General features: G+C 44.4%; 1 protein-coding gene across 1 annotated transcript in view; it reads left to right on the top strand.

Annotated features, from left to right (window-relative positions):
* The window catches only part of LOC308325391 (laminin subunit gamma-1-like), a gene marked incomplete at its 3' end in the record, with an annotated part of 57,016 nt that overhangs the window by 21,820 nt on the left and 16,272 nt on the right, over positions 1-18,924 (top strand). The window contains exon 2 of the mRNA XM_080777878.1: positions 9,789-10,093. Within this exon, the coding sequence (XP_080634004.1) occupies positions 9,789-10,093 (305 nt within the window). The remainder of the gene's footprint in view (positions 1-9,788; positions 10,094-18,924) is intronic.

The following is an 18,924-nucleotide window of genomic DNA, read 5'->3' as shown; positions in this document are numbered from 1 at the left end:
CGGAGGCCCGCGGCAGACCCCCAGGCGGTAAAACTTGGGTATTGTTTTATAATAATTTTTTTTTTTTTGCACCATGGCACAGAACAGACTGCCGGGGGTCCACATAGGAGGTCCTTCCCAAAAATATACCTGGGTCGTGGACCCCCAAAGCCGGCCAAATAACCAGACACAGCCGGGGGTCTGGGGGCCCGGGGCTCCAGGGTGCACAACCCAATAATGTATCCAGGCCGCATGGACCCCCACAGAAACAGGCCCCCAGTAATCTACCCGGGCCATATACCCACGATTGATTGAATTTATTCAGAAATCACATCACGTCAACCCCCCTAAACAGTTGGATATCCATGTCCACACAAGTTCTCAGTGACACTACAGGCCCGCAGGGAGCTGAGGAGATCCTTGAGTAGAGCACCTCCTGGCAATTTATGTTAGGCGACTTTGACATTATATTTCTCCACAATGCAAAATTAATATTGTGCCAATATCTCATAAAATGTTTAGCTGGACATTGTCAATGGATTTCAAATGCACTTGTGCAGACACAATGTTCAGAATGTGTGTGGTTGCAGTTCAAAGTTTTTAGTTGTCTCTAGAGTCTATATGCGATTTTGGCCTAAGAAGGCGACTTTGACATTATATTTCTCCACAATGCCACAGTAATATTGTGCCAATATCTCATAAAATGTTTATCTGGACATTGTCAATGGATTTCAAATGCACTTGTGCAGAGACAACGTTCAGAATGTGTGTGGTTGCAGGTCAAAGTTCATAGTTGTCTCGAGTCTATATGCGATTTTGGCCTAAGAAGGCGACTTTGACATTATATTTCTCCACAATGCCACAGTAATATTGTGCCAATATCTCATAAAATGTTTATCTGGACATTATCAATGGATTTCAATAGCACCTGTGCAGAGACAATGTTCAGAATGTGTGTGGTTGCAGTTCAAAGTTCATAGTTGTCTCTAGAGTCTATATGCGATTTTGGCCTAAGAAGGCGACTTTGACATTATATTTCTCCACAATGCCACAGTAATATTGTGCAAATATCTCATAAAATGTTTATCTGGACATTGTCAATGGATTTCAATAGCACCTGTGCAGAGACAATGTTCAGAATGTGTGTGGTTGCAGTTCAAAGTTCATAGTTGTCTCTAGAGTCTATATGCGATTTTGGCCTAAGAAGGCGACTTTGACATTATATTTCACCACAATTCCAAATTAATATTGTGCCAATATCTCATAAAATGTTTAGCTGGACATTGTCAATGGATTTCAAATGCATTTGTGCAGACACAATGTTCAGAATGTGTGTGGTTGCAGTTCAAATTTCATAGTTGTCTCTAGTCTATTTGCGATTTTGGCCTAAGAAGGCGACTTTGACATGATATTTCTCCACAATTCAAAATTAATATTGTGCCAATATCTCATAAAATGTTTAGCTGGACATTGTCAATGGATTTCAAATGCACTTGTGCAGACACAATGTTCAGACTGTGTGTGGTTGCAGGTCCATTCGATTTATTTTAATTAAATAAAACGGAGACTGCAATCTCAGAGTTAAATAAACATTTACTATGAAAAACTGCATCTCACGTCTGTCCATCACCCACACCTCCAGATATGGTCACGCCTCGTGACATCACGTCTCCATATATGGTCACGCACCCTGACATGTCACGCCACCACATATGGCCATCTCCATTTATGAAGATCACGACACTGACCTCATCAAACCCTGGATAGCCTTACATGGAGAATAGTGGATCATCACCTAGATCTGCCTATATGGAGCCTACCAGAAACTCTACATCTGACCTCAAACCCTTAGATCTCCATATATGGAGCTAACCTGTTCTGATATTCCATATGTTGATCTGTTGATCTGACCTCATCAAACCCTGTACACTTAAGACGCTCCATATATGGCCAGTACATAATTAATTCCACATGATGATGTGAGCTCCCCATGCCAAAGCGCCAGCACTCGCCCAGCAGTCTGCCGTCACATAGGCAGATGGGCAGATTGTGTCCATACAACAGCATTAACATTACAGCAGCATTGTATTCATACAACAGCAAGGTATTATTATTAGTAGTAGTAGTAGTTTATAATTATAATTATTATTACTATTATTATTATAGAGTATTTAACATATCAGGTATAAAGTACAGCATCATTGTATTCATACAACAGCAAGGTATTATTATTATTAGTAGTAGTAGTAGTTTATAATTCTAATTATTATTACTATTATTATAGAGTATTTAACATATCCGGTATAAAGTACAGCATCATTGTATTCATACAACAGCAAAATTGGGTAAGACGTTATGTATCTTTCAGGACCTTCCACTGCTTCGTCTGAGTACGCGCACATAGCCACCGCTCCGGCGCTGTACAGCAGTTACCGTCATTACACTACTAAATGCGCAACGAAATTCGGGCGTAGGATCACATTACTGTCAGTTCGTGAGTGTAGGACCACGTTACTCCAGTAGCTTAACCCCTCTCGGAACCTAGCCCCGCAAGCAGAACCCGAATGTAGTAAAGTTTCTGACACTTTGTTTACTTTACACATTGGGTCCTGTTTCACGCTGGGCTGCCGCCAGTTACGCACACACAAATACAATGTAAACACATAAGGAGAAGTCGATCGGCGCGGTTTTACGCCATTTTTACCTGTGTTGGTTTACGAATGTGCAAACTATAAGTACCTTACATACCATACCGACACATCTCCTGTGTCGCGGAAGCCGTTAAGTATTTTTAATCCATGATTGATTAAAAATGTCGCTTCTTCCTACCTTGTTTATTGACACCTCATTGTACCGCCTATCTGGCTAGCTAGTGGTGCTACAGCTATGACGGAGCAGATCATAGGCAGGGACGTAGCCCGCAAAGCCAACCGCACATCGGGAGGCGGTACAATAAACGGTAAATAAACAAGAAGAAATCAAAGCGCATTTTTAATCAAACATGGATTAAAAATACTTAACGGCTTCCGCGACACAGGAGATTTTATCAGAGGTATGTAAGGTACTTATAGTTCGCACATTCGTAAACGAACACAAGAAAAAGCGTGGTAATACCGCGCCGATCGACTAAACGATGAGTTTGTGTATATCCGCGTTCCAACAATCGCATTGGAAAATCTTAGCATGACCAGGGACCCTACATAAAGCGACCATCAAATTTCATAAAAGCTTTATGTAGGGTTCCGAGAGGGGCTACTCGGAACCCTACATAAAGCTTTTATGAAATTTGATTGTCGCTTTATATAGGGTTCCTGGCCATGCTAAAATTTTCTAATGCGATTGTTGGAACGCGGATATAAACAAACTCTTCGTTTAGTCGATCGGCGCGGTATTACGATTATTTTTCCTGTTATGGCTAACGAATGTGCGAACTATAAGTACCTGACATACCTCTGAGAATATCTCCTGTGTCGCGGAAGCCGTTAAGTATTTTTAATCCATGTTTGATTAAAAATGTCGCTTTGATTTCTTCTTGTTTATTTACCGTTTATTGTACCGCCTCCCGATGTGCGGTTGGCTTTGCGGGCTACGTCCCTGCCTCTGATCTGCTCCGTCATAGCTATAGCACCACTAGCTAGCCAGATAGGCGGTACAATGAGGTGTCAATAAACAAGGTAGGAAGAAGCGACATTTTTAATCAATCATGGATTAAAAATACTTAACGGCTTCCGCGACACAGGAGATGTGTCGGTATGGTATGTAAGGTACTTATAGTTCGCACATTCGTAAGTTAACACATGGAAAAACATCGTAAAAGCGCGCAGATTCTTTTCTCCTTACGTGTTTACATTGTATTTGTGTGTGCGTAACTGGCGGCAGCCCAGCGTGAAACAGGACCCAATGGGTAAAGTAATCAAAGTGTCAGAAACTTTACTACATTTTGGTTCTGCTTGCGGGGCTACCTGCAGCTAGGTGAGGTGATCATAATGAACCAAACCTCACCTGAAATTCACCAGCACTCTGGTTTGTTAAGGTAATTATAATAAACCAAACTCCACGCTGCGCCGGAGGTGAATAAACTTAAATACCGTAAATCTCACCCCTATCATACTGTAAAACTCACCTTGCACCAGACTGTACAGTACCGGTGCACGACTTCCCTGCAGCTTGCTCTGGCAGACCCTGTGCTGCTCGATGGATGCATGTGCAGACTACTTCCTCAGTTCTCTGTGAGATTAAATGCACAGGACACACAACTGGTGCTTTGCCATTTTTAACGGGATGATGTGTGCAACGGCAAAATGTGAGTGTTAGTTTGACTAGGTGTAATAGCGGATCCTAAAGCTGTGTATGTAGGCTACACATACAGTGTGTACAATGTACATACAGTACATTGCTTGGCATTTGGCAATACGTCCTAGTTCACCTTACATGTTTATTCAGCTGTGTTTTTTTGTTTTGATTGATGTATGTATTAACAGTTTGCAGAATTACAGTATACATTTCAAGCACAACTCAATACAAAAACTGTTAACTCTGAGTGGACGACACCATAAAGCATTACACTTGTTTACAAGAAGGTCCACCGTTTTCAACATTTTGAAGCGTACACTAAGGTTGGGCGATATGCCAATTTTTTTCAATCGCCCATCGTCTGACCAAGAATCGGCGATTAACGATGTATTCGTGTCATAAAAGTAAAGTGAGAACAGCTCACTGCAGGTCGCAAAAAAAAATCTACAAGCTCTCAAGGCGCCGCGTCCTGCCTGCCTGTTTTTGCTGCTCTGTTCGCTACGCGTTGAGAGCTTGTAGATCCGTCTGTTTTTGCAGCACAACTGCGCAGCCATGGGGTAACAAAATAAGAAATAAGTTTAGATGAAGTGAAGTTGGAACGGACAAGCAGCTGCAAGCTAAGCTAACGTCACAACCACTGCCTGTTTCTGCAGCACCGTTCGCTACGCGTTGAGAGCTTGTAGATCTGTCTATTTTTGCAGCGCTGGTGTCGGGGTTCGTTCACGTTGTCAATAAAAAAATAACTTGGATTACAGGCGGAGATGATGTTCAGTGGGTTGAATCAGTAGCTACACGCTAAGCTAATGATCCCCAAGCCTATACAGTATAGGCTCAGGGATCGTTAGCTTAGCGTGTAGCTAATGATTCAAGTTAACCCACTGAACTTCATCTATACTAACAACACTACCAGCCTGTTTGTTTTTTTCCCCCGACTTCACGGGTGGCGCATTGGGATGAGACACGAGACAGCAGTGTGCATTCTGTTGCGACTGTATATTATTAAACTGCATGGTTCTGGACTCCGGAGCGTAAACAACATGTAGGCTCAGGGCTCGACGCTTAGCATTTTTCCAAGTAGCACGTGTGCGCCTAAGTTGAAAAATCTAGTAGCACACAAATTATTTTAGGAGCACGATGAAAAGTTATCAAATAATGTGTTTTTGAGGGGCGCTATAGCCCCTCCTATATACAGCTTTAGTCCCCACACGTCTCAATATTTGCCATTGACAATGAACGGAGAAATTAGGTCAAAATTCTGCTAAATATGACGTAAATTAAAACATGATGTATGATGATAAGAGTGCCCCTCACTTCACACAGGTGTGATTTTTCTTTAATAAAGTGATATGAGGTAGGGGCAGGCAATATGACAAAATATTATATCACAATATCTTTTCAGAAATTATCACAATATTGATATTCATCTGGATATCATATTTTTTTATATAATCTATATAATCAATTTGTTTTTATACTGATAGACTATTAGTTTGGTATGCAGATAGATAGATAGATAGTCAATTCATTTTATGAATGGATGGACAGACTATCCGTTTTATCTTGCTGTTCTATCATGTGAGTGTGACATTTAGTGCAGAGGCTACTCGATGGTGAATTAGTAATGTAACATTCTCCTTGGCTTTGACTGCTTCAGTTCAGACAGAAAATCCGACATATAGGCTTTTTACGTCGCTCACTTATGCAGGCCAGTGAGGCCACTGAACTCTGGTCCATAGCTAGTCTAATGCGTTGCATTTAGAGTTATGGACCTGGAGGTGGTTGCACCACCAGAACGTAAATTCTGTCTTAAATTGTGGAGTAAAGTCCTTACTAGAGCCTTAGTAACTACTAGGTAGTTTGTAACTAGTGGCTTACTAAATTGAGTTGCACCACGACTGGTTAAGGCATAACGTAACTAGTAGTGCCTAGACTGTTCCTAAAATAATGTATAGTCTCATAAAATGATGTCATAGCTCCCGGATCCAATGAAAACGAGCGGTTTCTACACTAGGAAGTAAACGTTATCTTGTCAAAAAAAAAAAAAAAAACTCGCCGTTTCGTCTGCTGTCCCATCTATACAGCCAATCACGTCTGGGAACCCTGACACAGCATGGAACTTTTGTCTGATGTAATTTAGCTTTTGCTTTCTTCTGGCATGTATACAAAGTCATTCATGCGCGTGCACAGGGCGAGCGCAACCCTGCGCACGGCCCTGCATACTGTAGACTTGTGTATTTGTATTGTGTCGCCAACCACGTTTTGCATAGACCCCGTTGCAAAGTAACGCAGGGCGACGCATACTTGGAGACTCGGGGGAAGCGCACCGTTCAAGTCGCTATTGTGCTGTATGTCTTCAGCCAACACGTCTGTTATTTTCATAATGCCGTCTCTTTTAAAACGGAATCTGGCAAATATGTCGACATCATCATAAATATCAAGCGGGTGTAGTCGGTCTCGCAAAACGCGTTGGCGAGGACGGGGTCTTTCGTTATATTGAATTAATGTGTCAATGAAATCAACCCGGTCAGCCATGATGATAACAAGTTAGTAGACTGCTCCTAGGGACTTAGTGCTGCCACATGGCTTGCGTAAATATTTAGTTGTTACTTAGAGATACGTTATAACTAATTTGTGTGGTGCAACAGCTTACATTTTAGTAATGCATAAGTCTTGACGTAAAGGCCATTTACGCAATTACTAGGCTACGTTTGAACTTAGTGCGAGGTGGTGCAACCACCTCCAGGTCCTGAGCTAGCCACTGACTAATATATCCAGCCAGGTCGGTCATTCGTATTGCGCTGCTGCGCACACGCTTTTAGCGAGGTGCGTAGCAAGGGTTGTTTTGGTATACCGGTCCACTCCATGTGCGTGCGCACGTGCACTCTTTACGTGCGCGGCTGCACGCTGTTTCACCCACGTTTGGTTAAAAGTTATATCAAGTGATGTTTTAACATTACAAACTTTCTAAATAACTTTAGTATTCAATGTGTCGGGGTCCTAGCAACTCCTTCTGTGCTACCAATACATGCTATAGGCCTACTGTTGCGTTCGCTCCGCTGCTGACAGGGAAGAGAAGAGAACTGATCAGCAACACAGGGAGGGGCGGGGCGGTGGGAGCAAAGGGACAGATCTTCAAATGAAAACCGCATTGAGCCGCGACACGTTGTTAGCTTGTAGCTCTGCTCTTTTTGGCGAACGACACCGCCGTTCAGAAATATAAATGTAGGTATAGAACCGCGACTATAGAATGTGCACTTGCTGTAGACAGAGACTTGTCTTTATCACGATTGAATGGTCAAATCCTGTAGTCGCACCTGTGCTACAAATTGAATTTTACAACTCGCACAGTGATATTTTTAGTCGCAAATGCGAGTACCTAGTCGCACTGTCGAGCCCTGTGTAGGCTACAGTACAGTAACAGTAGCCTTCCTCGGCTCGGTCCCTCGGCTCACACTGTGAGTCACTGAGAGCAACTGAGCATCACGGCTGCGGGGACCATACCATTATAACTGTCGCTGTTACTACTTTCCTGGCCCAAATTGATTCACATGTTGCTCACACTTTAAAGGTTAAAAATCGTCCCGAAAAATCGCCTAATAAAAATATTCGGCGATTGGATTTATATATTCGCGATTGACGATGTATTCGTATCGTCACCCAACCCTAGCGTACACATATAGACTTCTATATAGACAAAAACAGGAAATCATCATAGGATGTAAAAAGGGGGGAAAACATAACCATTGAGGGGAAAAAGGGGTGGGTGGGGGATTCACATGTCTTAATGACAGTTGGTAGGGTGTTCCACATTTTTGTGGCATAGGAGCGAAATTAATTTAGTCCTTTGTTGGCTTCATACTTCATAGTATTATTAAATATGTAAAACATAAGTGGAGTAAAACAGCTGGATACTGTTACAGTTGAGTATTTGACAATCACAAGTTATCGTATGTTACAGAAAAGGCCTCATTGAATCAAGTTGATTGACATGATGAAACAACACGCCTGTGACAATTCATTGAATTAGTTAATATACAGTATAAGATCTACTTGGTGTGCGAGACAGGTTTTATAAGTCTATCCACCCAGCAGCACCACCAGTGTCTTTAATATAGTGCCTGACATTCCTGAGTGGTTTAGTCATGCAGTTCTCTGTAGCCAGCAAACCTATCTTTGTAGCCTTAGGTAACAAAGTCTGATATTAGGGCTGTGCTGAGATTCCTGTGTTTGAGGTGGAAACATGTGACATTAATTGACTTGTGTTCTGTTTGTTGTCGCTTTATTTATATTTGTTGCAAGCCCCTTTCCTAATTACAGCCCCTTTGTTTTTCCTGCTTGCCTCCCAGCTCAGCTTTATGCCATGGGATTGTGGCGGTCATGACAAAGGCCTGTGACATTCATTCATTGTGAAACATCTTGATAAAATTCAGTGAATAAAAGAGATTTTCATTTGAATGATAACTTAAGGGAGGGCTGTGAAATGAGGTGTTTCAGTTGAACATGATGAAGGCTTTAAGTTTAAACACATGGTTTCCTGGCTGGAATCTTCATATTACATGTCTTAATGGTTTTAGTTTAGTTAGTTTAGTTTATTTGATCTTCCTTCAGTTTCAGATACAAAATGTAAAGACAATGAACATAAGCTGGTATGAAAACAAAACCAAAAAACATGAAGATGATCAAAAGGAGTAGGCAGAAGCTAAAAGCTTATAAATGCCTACCCTACTTACAACAGAAAATGAATCGTAGTACTCAAAGTTTTCATGTTCAGTGCTAGAAGTTACTGGGCTCCTCAACCGGATGATGTGTTTTTACTATCACACTGTCATGTTCCTAGGTGCATGTTCATTGCTAGCTTTACATTTGGTTGAACAATGTCTTAGCTATTTGATCGTTTTGATTGTGAGGGTTTATGTTTACAATGAATGGGGAAATGTATGCCCCAAAATGCTACTGACTACTGAGCAACATGCTTTAGTTGTTCAACTTCAACTCTATTGTTACATTAAAGGTTTACAGGTGAAATTAAGTGGGGGGAAATCTTTTTCATACACACACTCCCATCATTTGTAGTTTTCAGTGAAATTGAATCCAGATTACAGACGGACAAAAAGAGCTTATATATTATATCCAAAAATTCCTTCTATGAGTATAATTAAAAAGCAGAGTAACAGCAAACCTATCTTAACTAACTGCAATAGTTATTTTTCTCCTCATTTACTATTTGTTGTTTTTTCAGGATAGAGAGCGTATCAGTGAGTACATTTTAAACACATGCCACTTTGCTGTATTTATTGGGCTTGTTTGTAGTGCTGTGAGGTGTGCTCAGGGCTTGGCGGTGGGGAGAGACTTTCATCTCTATGTAGCCGTGGACGGCTGGTCCGGGCAGGAAACGGGCAAGTCCCGACAGGACGGGACTCTTTACGAAGAGGGCTGAGGAGGACGCCCTGCACTGCACTGGCTGGCAGCTCTGTTGATGTTGAGAACATGAAAACATTTCTCATTATGTTCTGCAGGTAAGGCCTTCGACATCACGTACATTCGCCTCAAGTTCCACACCAGCCGCCCGGAGAGCTTTGCTATCTACAAGCGGACCAGCGAGGACGCTCCCTGGGTTCCCTACCAGTACTTCAGCGGCTCCTGTGAGAAGACCTACCAGAAGCAGAATCGAGGCTTCATCAGGACCGGGGAGGATGAGATGCAGGCTCTGTGCACGGACGACTTCAGCGACATCTCTCCTCTGACCGGCGGCAACGTGGCCTTCTCCACCCTGGAGGGCAGACCCAGCGCCTACAACTTTGACAACAGTCCGGTTCTACAGGTAAGAATGCATGGCAATTCATTCATTTAGAACCTTTTTCATATAGTCCCTTTTCTTTTTTTTTCGGCATTCGAGCTAGGGCTGCACGATATGGACAAAAATTCATATCACGATATATATTGCAGATATCTCTATCGATACGATATATCGTGTGTGTGTGTGTGTGAGAGACAGAGGGACAAACGGAGTGATGGTTTATTTTCCGAGGGGCACAGGCTAAAACAGAGGGCTGGCTTTAGAAGTCGACGATATATCTATATCACGATACCGTTGCCTTTTTGCGATCCTGATATTGTGCATGTTCATACCTCGATAACGATACGATAACGATATATTGTGCAGCCTTAATTCGAGCCAAGGACCACCATTTGATGAGGTTTAGCCTCTCAGACCCAAAACAATATCACAATAAGTAATAAGTAATGCAGATGTTTAATGATAATCTAGCTCTTGAGAGCTTAAAACTATTACATTTTTCACTTAAACAAGGCAAAAAGTTAAAACAGTCGACTGACTCTAAAACTAAACTCTATATTTAGAACAGCAGCATTGTGAGCAGGTGTGTGTGCATGTCCTTTTTTAGGAACATTGTTTAGCATCAGGTGTATAGATTAAAGAAAGTAGCAACAGGTACAGTCTTCTCCATCGCACGCACGTACACAGAGGTGTTTTTGCAGGGCTGATGTTATTGGATTATATTCTCATTTCCTCGCTGGACAGTGGACACTTTATTTGTATTGAAGGTAATCTCTGTGTGTTTGGAAACTGGGGGAAGGTTGTAAAGCATAGGAAAATAAGGAAATGGGTGGAGAGAAGGGAGAAAAGGACAGGAAAGAAGGAGGGAGGAGATCATACTGCAGCTGGTCAGTGTGAGTCTACCAAGTGTTGCAACATGTTGCTAGGTAACGCCCTCAGATTTCCCACTACACCACTGACTCTCTCTCTCTCTCACTCACTCACTCACTCACTCACTCACACACACACACACACACACACACACACACACACACACACACACACACGTGTCTGCTGCAACAGCTGCAACACTTTGCTATGGACTATCTCTCTCTCTTTCTCTGTTCCAACTGTTCTTGTCAGGATGACAAGAACATCTCTCTTTTTACACTTTCCAGGCAGTTTCCACCACCTCTCTGTTTCTCCCTCTCCGTGAACCGCTCTCTCTCTCCCTCTCTCTGATATTATCGTGGTGTTGGCAGGAGTTTCCAGAACTCATGAAAACTGAGTTATGTTTTATGTTCATTGCTTTCCCCAGTGGGTTGGTCAGTGTAATAAACCAGTCACACAGCTTTAACTGTTAATGCAGAGTCCAGTTTTAGATGTGCGAAGACATCCAGACCTTTCATGAACACCTGCTTCATTTATTGATAGTTGTGACATTTCTGAAGAACTGACTGAGTTTGTCAGTAAAATCACACCACTTAACACTTATTGTGCTAAGGACTTGTTTACAACCGGGATGTGCCTTGGTGATATAAAACGGGATCGCTGTAATCAATTTTTTTGCCAGCTCCTGTTGCTAGGCAATGCTTTGGTTGAAGATGAGAGAACGCATTACCCCAGTTTTAGCCTCACTACATCGGCTCCAGTAGTTTCTAGGATTGATTTAAAATTCTTGTATTGGTTTTTAAAGCTTTAAATGGTCTTGCACCCTCTTACCTCCTCGACTGTCTACCTAGTTATGTCCCAGGCCGCCCCCTCAGGTTCTCCACTGCTGGCCTGCTTGAGGTGCATAAAGAAAGGGATGGCAACTAAAAGACACAGTGAGGCAGATTTCTGCTTCTATTTCTGCCTGGAATAAAGTCCCATTACAGCTTAGACAGGCACCCTCCGTAGCCATATTCAAAGCACAGCTCAAGACCCGTTTGCTCTTACTGCCTTGCCTGTTTTACTGCTGTTTTATTTTTTTCTTCTTTTTCTTTCGATCTTTGCTATTGCTTTTATTGTTGTTTTATGCTCTTTGCTATTGTTTTTTATTGTCTTAAGGCTACTGTGGTTTTGCTTGCTTAACTGTTATTTTACGTTTGTGTTTTTATCTTCTTGTAAAGCACTTTGCGTTGCATTTTATAACATGAAAGGTGCTATATAAATAAAGTTTATTATTATTATTCACTTGTTTTAAGGGCCAGCAAAACGTATCTCTGAATCTACGGCGCTGTCTATGGTTTTGATCAGAATGCCGATGTTCTGTTTGAGGGGAATTGGAAGGCGGGCTTTTCAGAATAACATTTGCCCATCTGCTTTGCACTCTAGTGCCTTTATTCTGAAAACGTCCCCGGAAAAAGTAGTGTTAATAACATTAACATTATGGAATATATTTTAATGAATAAGACATTTGGTCCAATCTGTATGGTCCAAGCTGTTGGTACAAAATAAGGAGAAGATGATGTGCAGTGGTTGGAGGTTACTGGTCTCCCTACTCTTCCTAAATGGTAGGACAGCTGCTGGTTGTCACTTGGTACTGCCTGGTAGGACAGCTACTGGTTGTCACTTAAGTTGGTACTGCCTGGTAGGACAGCTACTGGTTGTCACTTGGTACTGCCTGGTAGGACAGCTACTGGTTGTCACTTGGTACTGCCTGGAGCTCATGAGCCCAATATCTTTGCTGGACAAACGACCGTTCCGTCTTGCCTGAGTGGTAGATATTTGGTCTGAGAGGTGGAAGGTGGAAGGAATCAGTGTTGTCTTTCACCACTTTGAAGTGAACCCCAGCATTCGGAATGAGGGGAAAAACCATTCGATTAGCCGATCTACAAGCGTAGAACGCGTTTTCAGTGAAGATGTTTAATGTAGAGAGAAAACAGAAACTACAATAGACTAGTATCGAGTCCTGAGGGACTCCGCTCAGCGCATGGGGTTTGCCAGCAGTCAGTCAGTCAGTCAATCAGTCAGTGGGCTCTGGGCTGTGTTGTGTCAGTCAGTCAGTCAGTGGGCTCTGGGCTGTGTAGTCAGTCAGTCAGTGGGCTCTGGGCTGTGTAGTCAGTCAGTCAGTGGGCTCCGGGCTGTGTCAGTCAGTCAGTGGGCTCCGGGCTGTGTAGTCAGTCAGTGGGCTCTGGGCTGTCAGTCTGTCAGTCAGTCAGTGGGCTCTGGGCTGTGTCAGTCAGTGGGCTCTGGGCTGTCAGTCTGTCAGTCAGTCAGTGGGCTCTGGGCTGTGTCAGTCAGTGGGCTCTGGGCTGTCAGTCAGTGGGCTCTGGGCTGTCAGTCAGTGGGCTCTGGGCTGTCAGTCAGTCAGTCAGTGGGCTCCGGGCTGTGTAGTCAGTCAGTGGGCTCTGGGCTGTCCGTCAGTCAGTCAGTGGGCTCTGGGCTGTGTAGTCAGTCAGTCAGTGGGCTCTGGGCTGTGTAGTCAGTCAGTCAGTGGGCTCTGGGCTGTGTCAGTCAGTGGGCTCTGGGCTGTCAGTCAGTCAGTCAGTGGGCTCCGGGCTGTGTAGTCAGTCAGTCAGTGGGCTCCGGACTGTCAGTCAGTCAGTCAGTGGGCTCTGGGCTGTGTCAGTCAGTCAGTCAGTGGGCTCCGGGCTGTCAGTCAGTGGGCTCCGGGCTGTCAGTCAGTCAGTCAGTGGGCTCCGGGCTGTGTCAGTCAATGGGCTCTGGGCTGTGTCAGTCAGTCAGTGGGCTCTGGGCTGTGTCAGTCAGTCAGTCAGTGGGCTCCGGGCTGTCAGTCTGTCAGTCAGTGCGCTCCGGGCTGTCAGTCAGTCAGTCAGTGGGCTCTGGGCTGTCCGTCAGTCAGTCAGTGGGCTCCGGGCTGTGTCAGTCAATGGGCTCTGGGCTGTCCGTCAGTCAGTCAGTCAGTGGGCTCCGGGCTGTGTTGTGACTTTCCTCTCCCCCAAACGAACACTTTTAGCCCCTGCGGCCTCATGCTGCCTTATTTGACTAGTTGGAACACTGCTATTTATACCTCTGACCCCAAACCAGCGTCACACTGCCTGGGATGGCTGGGTTGATGCTCTCTGGCATTCTGTCTGTATGTCTGTGTCTGTCTGTGGCTTGGATAAGGACCTGGTCAGACACCTTGGTGAGGAATGGTCTAATCTTTGAGATGGGAAGATTTTGTTCCCAATCAGTCAGTCAGTCAGTCAGTGGGCTCTGGGCTGTGTCAGTCAGAGGGCTCTGGGCTGTCAGTCTGTCAGTCAGTCAGTGGGCTCTGGGCTGTGTCAGTCAGTGGGCTCTGGGCTGTCAGTCAGTGGGCTCTGGGCTGTCAGTCAGTGGGCTCTGGGCTGTCAGTCAGTCAGTCAGTGGGCTCCGGGCTGTGTAGTCAGTCAGTGGGCTCTGGGCTGTCCGTCAGTCAGTCAGTGGGCTCTGGGCTGTGTAGTCAGTCAGTCAGTGGGCTCTGGGCTGTGTAGTCAGTCAGTCAGTGGGCTCTGGGCTGTGTCAGTCAGTGGGCTCTGGGCTGTCAGTCAGTCAGTCAGTGGGCTCCGGGCTGTGTAGTCAGTCAGTCAGTGGGCTCCGGACTGTCAGTCAGTCAGTCAGTGGGCTCTGGGCTGTGTCAGTCAGTCAGTCAGTGGGCTCCGGGCTGTCAGTCAGTGGGCTCCGGGCTGTCAGTCAGTCAGTGGGCTCCGGGCTGTGTCAGTCAATGGGCTCTGGGCTGTGTCAGTCAGTCAGTGGGCTCTGGGCTGTGTCAGTCAGTGGGCTCCGGGCTGTCAGTCTGTCAGTCAGTGCGCTCCGGGCTGTCAGTCAGTCAGTCAGTGGGCTCTGGGCTGTCCGTCAGTCAGTCAGTGGGCTCCGGGCTGTGTCAGTCAATGGGCTCTGGGCTGTCCGTCAGTCAGTCAGTCAGTGGGCTCCGGGCTGTGTTGTGACTTTCCTTTCCCCCAAACGAACACTTTTAGCCCCTGCGGCCTCATGCTGCCTTATTTGACTAGTTGGAACACTGCTATTTATACCTCTGACCCCAAACCAGCGTCACACTGCCTGGGATGGCTGGGTTGATGCTCTCTGGCATTCTGTCTGTCTGTATGTCTGTGTCTGTCTGTGGCTTGGATAAGGACCTGGTCAGACACCTTGGTGAGGAATGGTCTAATCTTTGAGATGGGAAGATTTTGTTCCCAAACCTTTTAGTTCGAAACCCATGTCTTCCCGGGACCCAAACTAGTGAAAATAGGCAGTCTACACAGGCAGCTCACAACACTTTGCATCGTGACACGTTGTGAACGTGTGAGCTTGCTGCTATTTCTGCTATTCTTTGAAAATGTTTGAAAATATAATGACATTTTTTGCAACCTGGAAACAATTATGACGATAATGCAAAAATGATTGTGATCATCAGATATTTGTGATTAGGCCATTATGTAATAATTGTGACGGGCCTAACTCTGATATCACAGTTAAGCTCCGTTCACACTGAAGAAGCTGGCTTCTGCTTTAGATTCGTGGTCCCATGTTATCTCTATGCAGAACAGCTTCTGCGTTTAAAAAAAATCAGAGCACAGCGTGGTTTGAGGAGGCGGAGTTGAGCTCATTTTACAAAACCAAAACCCTCTGGAAAAGCTGTCCGACCCAATTGTCCGCATTAAAAAATAAACTTTTTAAATATGGGCTGTATATGAAATATGAATGGATATTTGGCAAGACCATAGCATATTTATCGATAGAAATTAAAGTTTATATGAGAAACAAGTTGTCGAAGCGGTGAAAACAGGTTGTGTTCCGTGTTCCGTCGCGAGTGTCACGTTTCTGGGGACAAGTGATCGTGCATTCACCCCCCCCTCCGGTTCTCATCGAAGCTATGGATGGACTACTGAACTGAACTCTCCAGAACGCTATCCGTCGCTTGTGGACTGTTTGTGGACTAAACAGTGCACACACACACGGTTGATAAATTAGCAGATATAGATCGATAGACAAACAACTAAACAATATAGTTGTGTCGGAGGTTTCCCAAAAACCTTCCCCGAGAAGAGGGGAGGAGCAGCCCGCTGTCAGCGCGTTTCTGTGCCGTATGTTGAAGCTTTTGCACCGTCAATCATCATACCTTTAAAATAAATAATGAATAGCCTTTATCAGTTGTATGTACCCCCTCTATTTATGCAATATGTTGCCCGTGTTTTGTGATTGGTTTGCTGCGTTCTGAATTGATAAACGAATCGCATATAGATAATATTTATTTGAGGGAATCATTTCAATTGGTTTATTGCGTTCATGTATGTAGGGCAGGCCTATCGGCTGTCGATGAACCTCATAGCAAAAGTTGAAAGACAGTAGATAGCCTATATTTAAGATAGATAGAACACAATCCCCCCCCCGTGTGTGTGTGTGTGTGTGTGTGTGTGTGAGTGTGTGAGAGAGAGATATATATATATATGCCATATACCGTATATACTGGCCCTATTAACTATTCATGTTAATGTTAAGTAAATGATATCTCTCTCTCTCTCTCACTCATGCACACCCCCCCCCCCCCCCCCCCCCCACACACACACACACACACACGCGTCCGTTGCACTGGACTCCGTTCCGGTGATATTGATTATTAATTAAGTAATTAAAGTATGCCTAGTCTACTAGCACAATGTTTCACATCATCTGCTAATTAAAAGCAAACTTTAAATGTGCTGATGCTGTAGTGAGGGTCCGGGGGGTGGACTGGAGGAGCGGTCTCCTACTGCCACATACCGGTACCGGTAGCCAGCCGAGGAGGCCTCAGTGACAGGCTGACAGCGCCGCGATAGGGGCTCCCTACTTCGGACTGAATGTCCGGAAATCACACGTAAACATAAGCTGTTTTAATTGCTTTTACGACGTGCTGGATATATACAATTGTATGCTCTTGCTAAATCAACATTAACATTACATACAGAGCCGCCATTAAAAAAAAATCCCGGAGTGTTTCGCTCGTGGCCTAGCTGGGGGAGAGGAGAGCGGAGTGGGGGGGGAGACATGAGCACTGAAGACGGGGAGGATTGAGATCCGGTTCGTTCGGTTATTTACAAACAAGTTTACCAAGATTATATTATTTATTCATCGATGAATAGGTTATGATGTAACTAAATATATAATTATTTCTCCTCTACAGTCGCTATTTTACATTTTAGACTTTCAAATGCGCATCTGCTCAAACTGCCTGTGCTATTTCTCTCGTCTCAAAGCCAGACAGCCAGTCCAGGCAGCTTGAGTGACAGGTACCTTGTACACGCCCACCTTCTAAAAAAAAAAGCTACGTTTTCCAGAGTTTTGCTTTTGCTTTTTAAAGCAGCTTCTTCGGTCTGAACGGGGCTTTACAGTAGCAGCTATGTGTGAAGCCCCGTTCAGACTGAAGAAGCTGCTTTAAAAAGCAAAAGCAGAACTCTAAAAGACGCAGCTTTTTTTTGAGAAAGTGGGCGTGTACAAGGTACCTGTCACTCAAGCTGCCTGGACTGGCTGTCTGGCTTTGAGACGAGAGACAGGCAGTTTGAGCAGATGCGCATTTGAAAGTCAAAAATGTAAAATAGCGACTGTAGAGGAGACATAATTATATATTTAGTTACATCATAGCCTATGTATCGATGAATAAATAATATAATCTTGGTAAACTTGGTAAACTCCCCCCACTCCGCTCTCCTCTCCCCCCTAGGCCACGAGCGAAACCCTCCTGGCATTTTTTTAAATGGCGGCTCTGTATGTAATGTTAATGTTGATTTAGAAAGAGCATACCGTAGAAATACAATTGTATATATCCAGCACGTCGTAAAAGCAATTAAAACAGCTTATGTTTACGTGTGATTTCCGGACATTCAGTCCGTCACTGACCCTCCTCGGCTGGCTACCGGTATGTGGCAGTAGGAGACCGCTCCTCCACCCCCCGGACCCTCACTACAGCATCAGCACATTTAAAGTTTTCTTTTAATTAGCAGATGATGTGAAACATTGTGCTAGTAGGCTAGGCATACTTTAATTACTTAATTAATAATCAATATCATGCTATGAGGTTCATCGATAGCCGATAGGCCTACATACATGAACGCAATAAACCAATTGAACCTATAGGTCCCCGAGCGAAAGTGGACCGACTTCTGGACCCTGTGGCCCGGCCCGCGGAGGACCCCCTAAGTTGAGACTGGGTGTCGAGGAGCGTACACCAGTGGTCAACACCCTGTGCTCAGGGCGAGGTCCCGCGACAAGGGCAATTAATTTTAGTGCGAGGAAACGTCCAGCAAATCGTCTCCGAGCACAGCTCTCCTCGGCGTTCCAGTACTAGGGAGTCGGGACTACTGCACTACGTACTGTGTGTGTGTGTGTGTGTGTGTGTGTGTGTGTGTGGGGGGGGGGGGGGGTAAATAGAGGGGGTACATACAACTGATATAAAGGCTATTAATTATTTATTTTAAAGGTATGATTGACGGTGCAAAAGCTTCAACATACTACCGAGAGACACACGAGGAAACGGCACAGAAACGCGCTGAGAGCGGGCTGCTCCTCCCCTCTTCTCGGGGAAGGTTTTGGGGAAAACTCCCGACACAACTATATTGTTTAGTTGTTTGTCTATCTATCTATATCTGCTAATTTATCAACCGTGTGTGTGTGCACTGTTTAGTCCACAATCAGCGTCAGCGACGGATAGCGTTCTGGAGAATTCAGTTCAGTAGTCCATCCATTCCATAGCTTCGATGAGAACCGGAGGGGGGGGTGAATGCACGATCACTTGTCCCCAGAAACGTGACACTCGCGACGGAACACGGAACACAACCTGTTTTCACCGCTTCGACAACTTGTTTCTCATATAAACTTTAATTTCTATCGCTAAATATGCTATGGTCTTGCCAAATATCCATTCATATTTCATATACAGCCCATATTTAAAAAGTTTATTTTTTAATGCGGACAATTGGGTCGGACAGCTTTTCCAG

Source organism: Protomyctophum bolini (assembly GCF_963924005.1).
Source record: "Protomyctophum bolini genome assembly, chromosome: 12".
Lineage (NCBI taxonomy): Eukaryota > Metazoa > Chordata > Actinopteri > Myctophiformes > Myctophidae > Protomyctophum > Protomyctophum bolini.
This window is presented reverse-complemented; position numbering and strand designations above follow the sequence as displayed.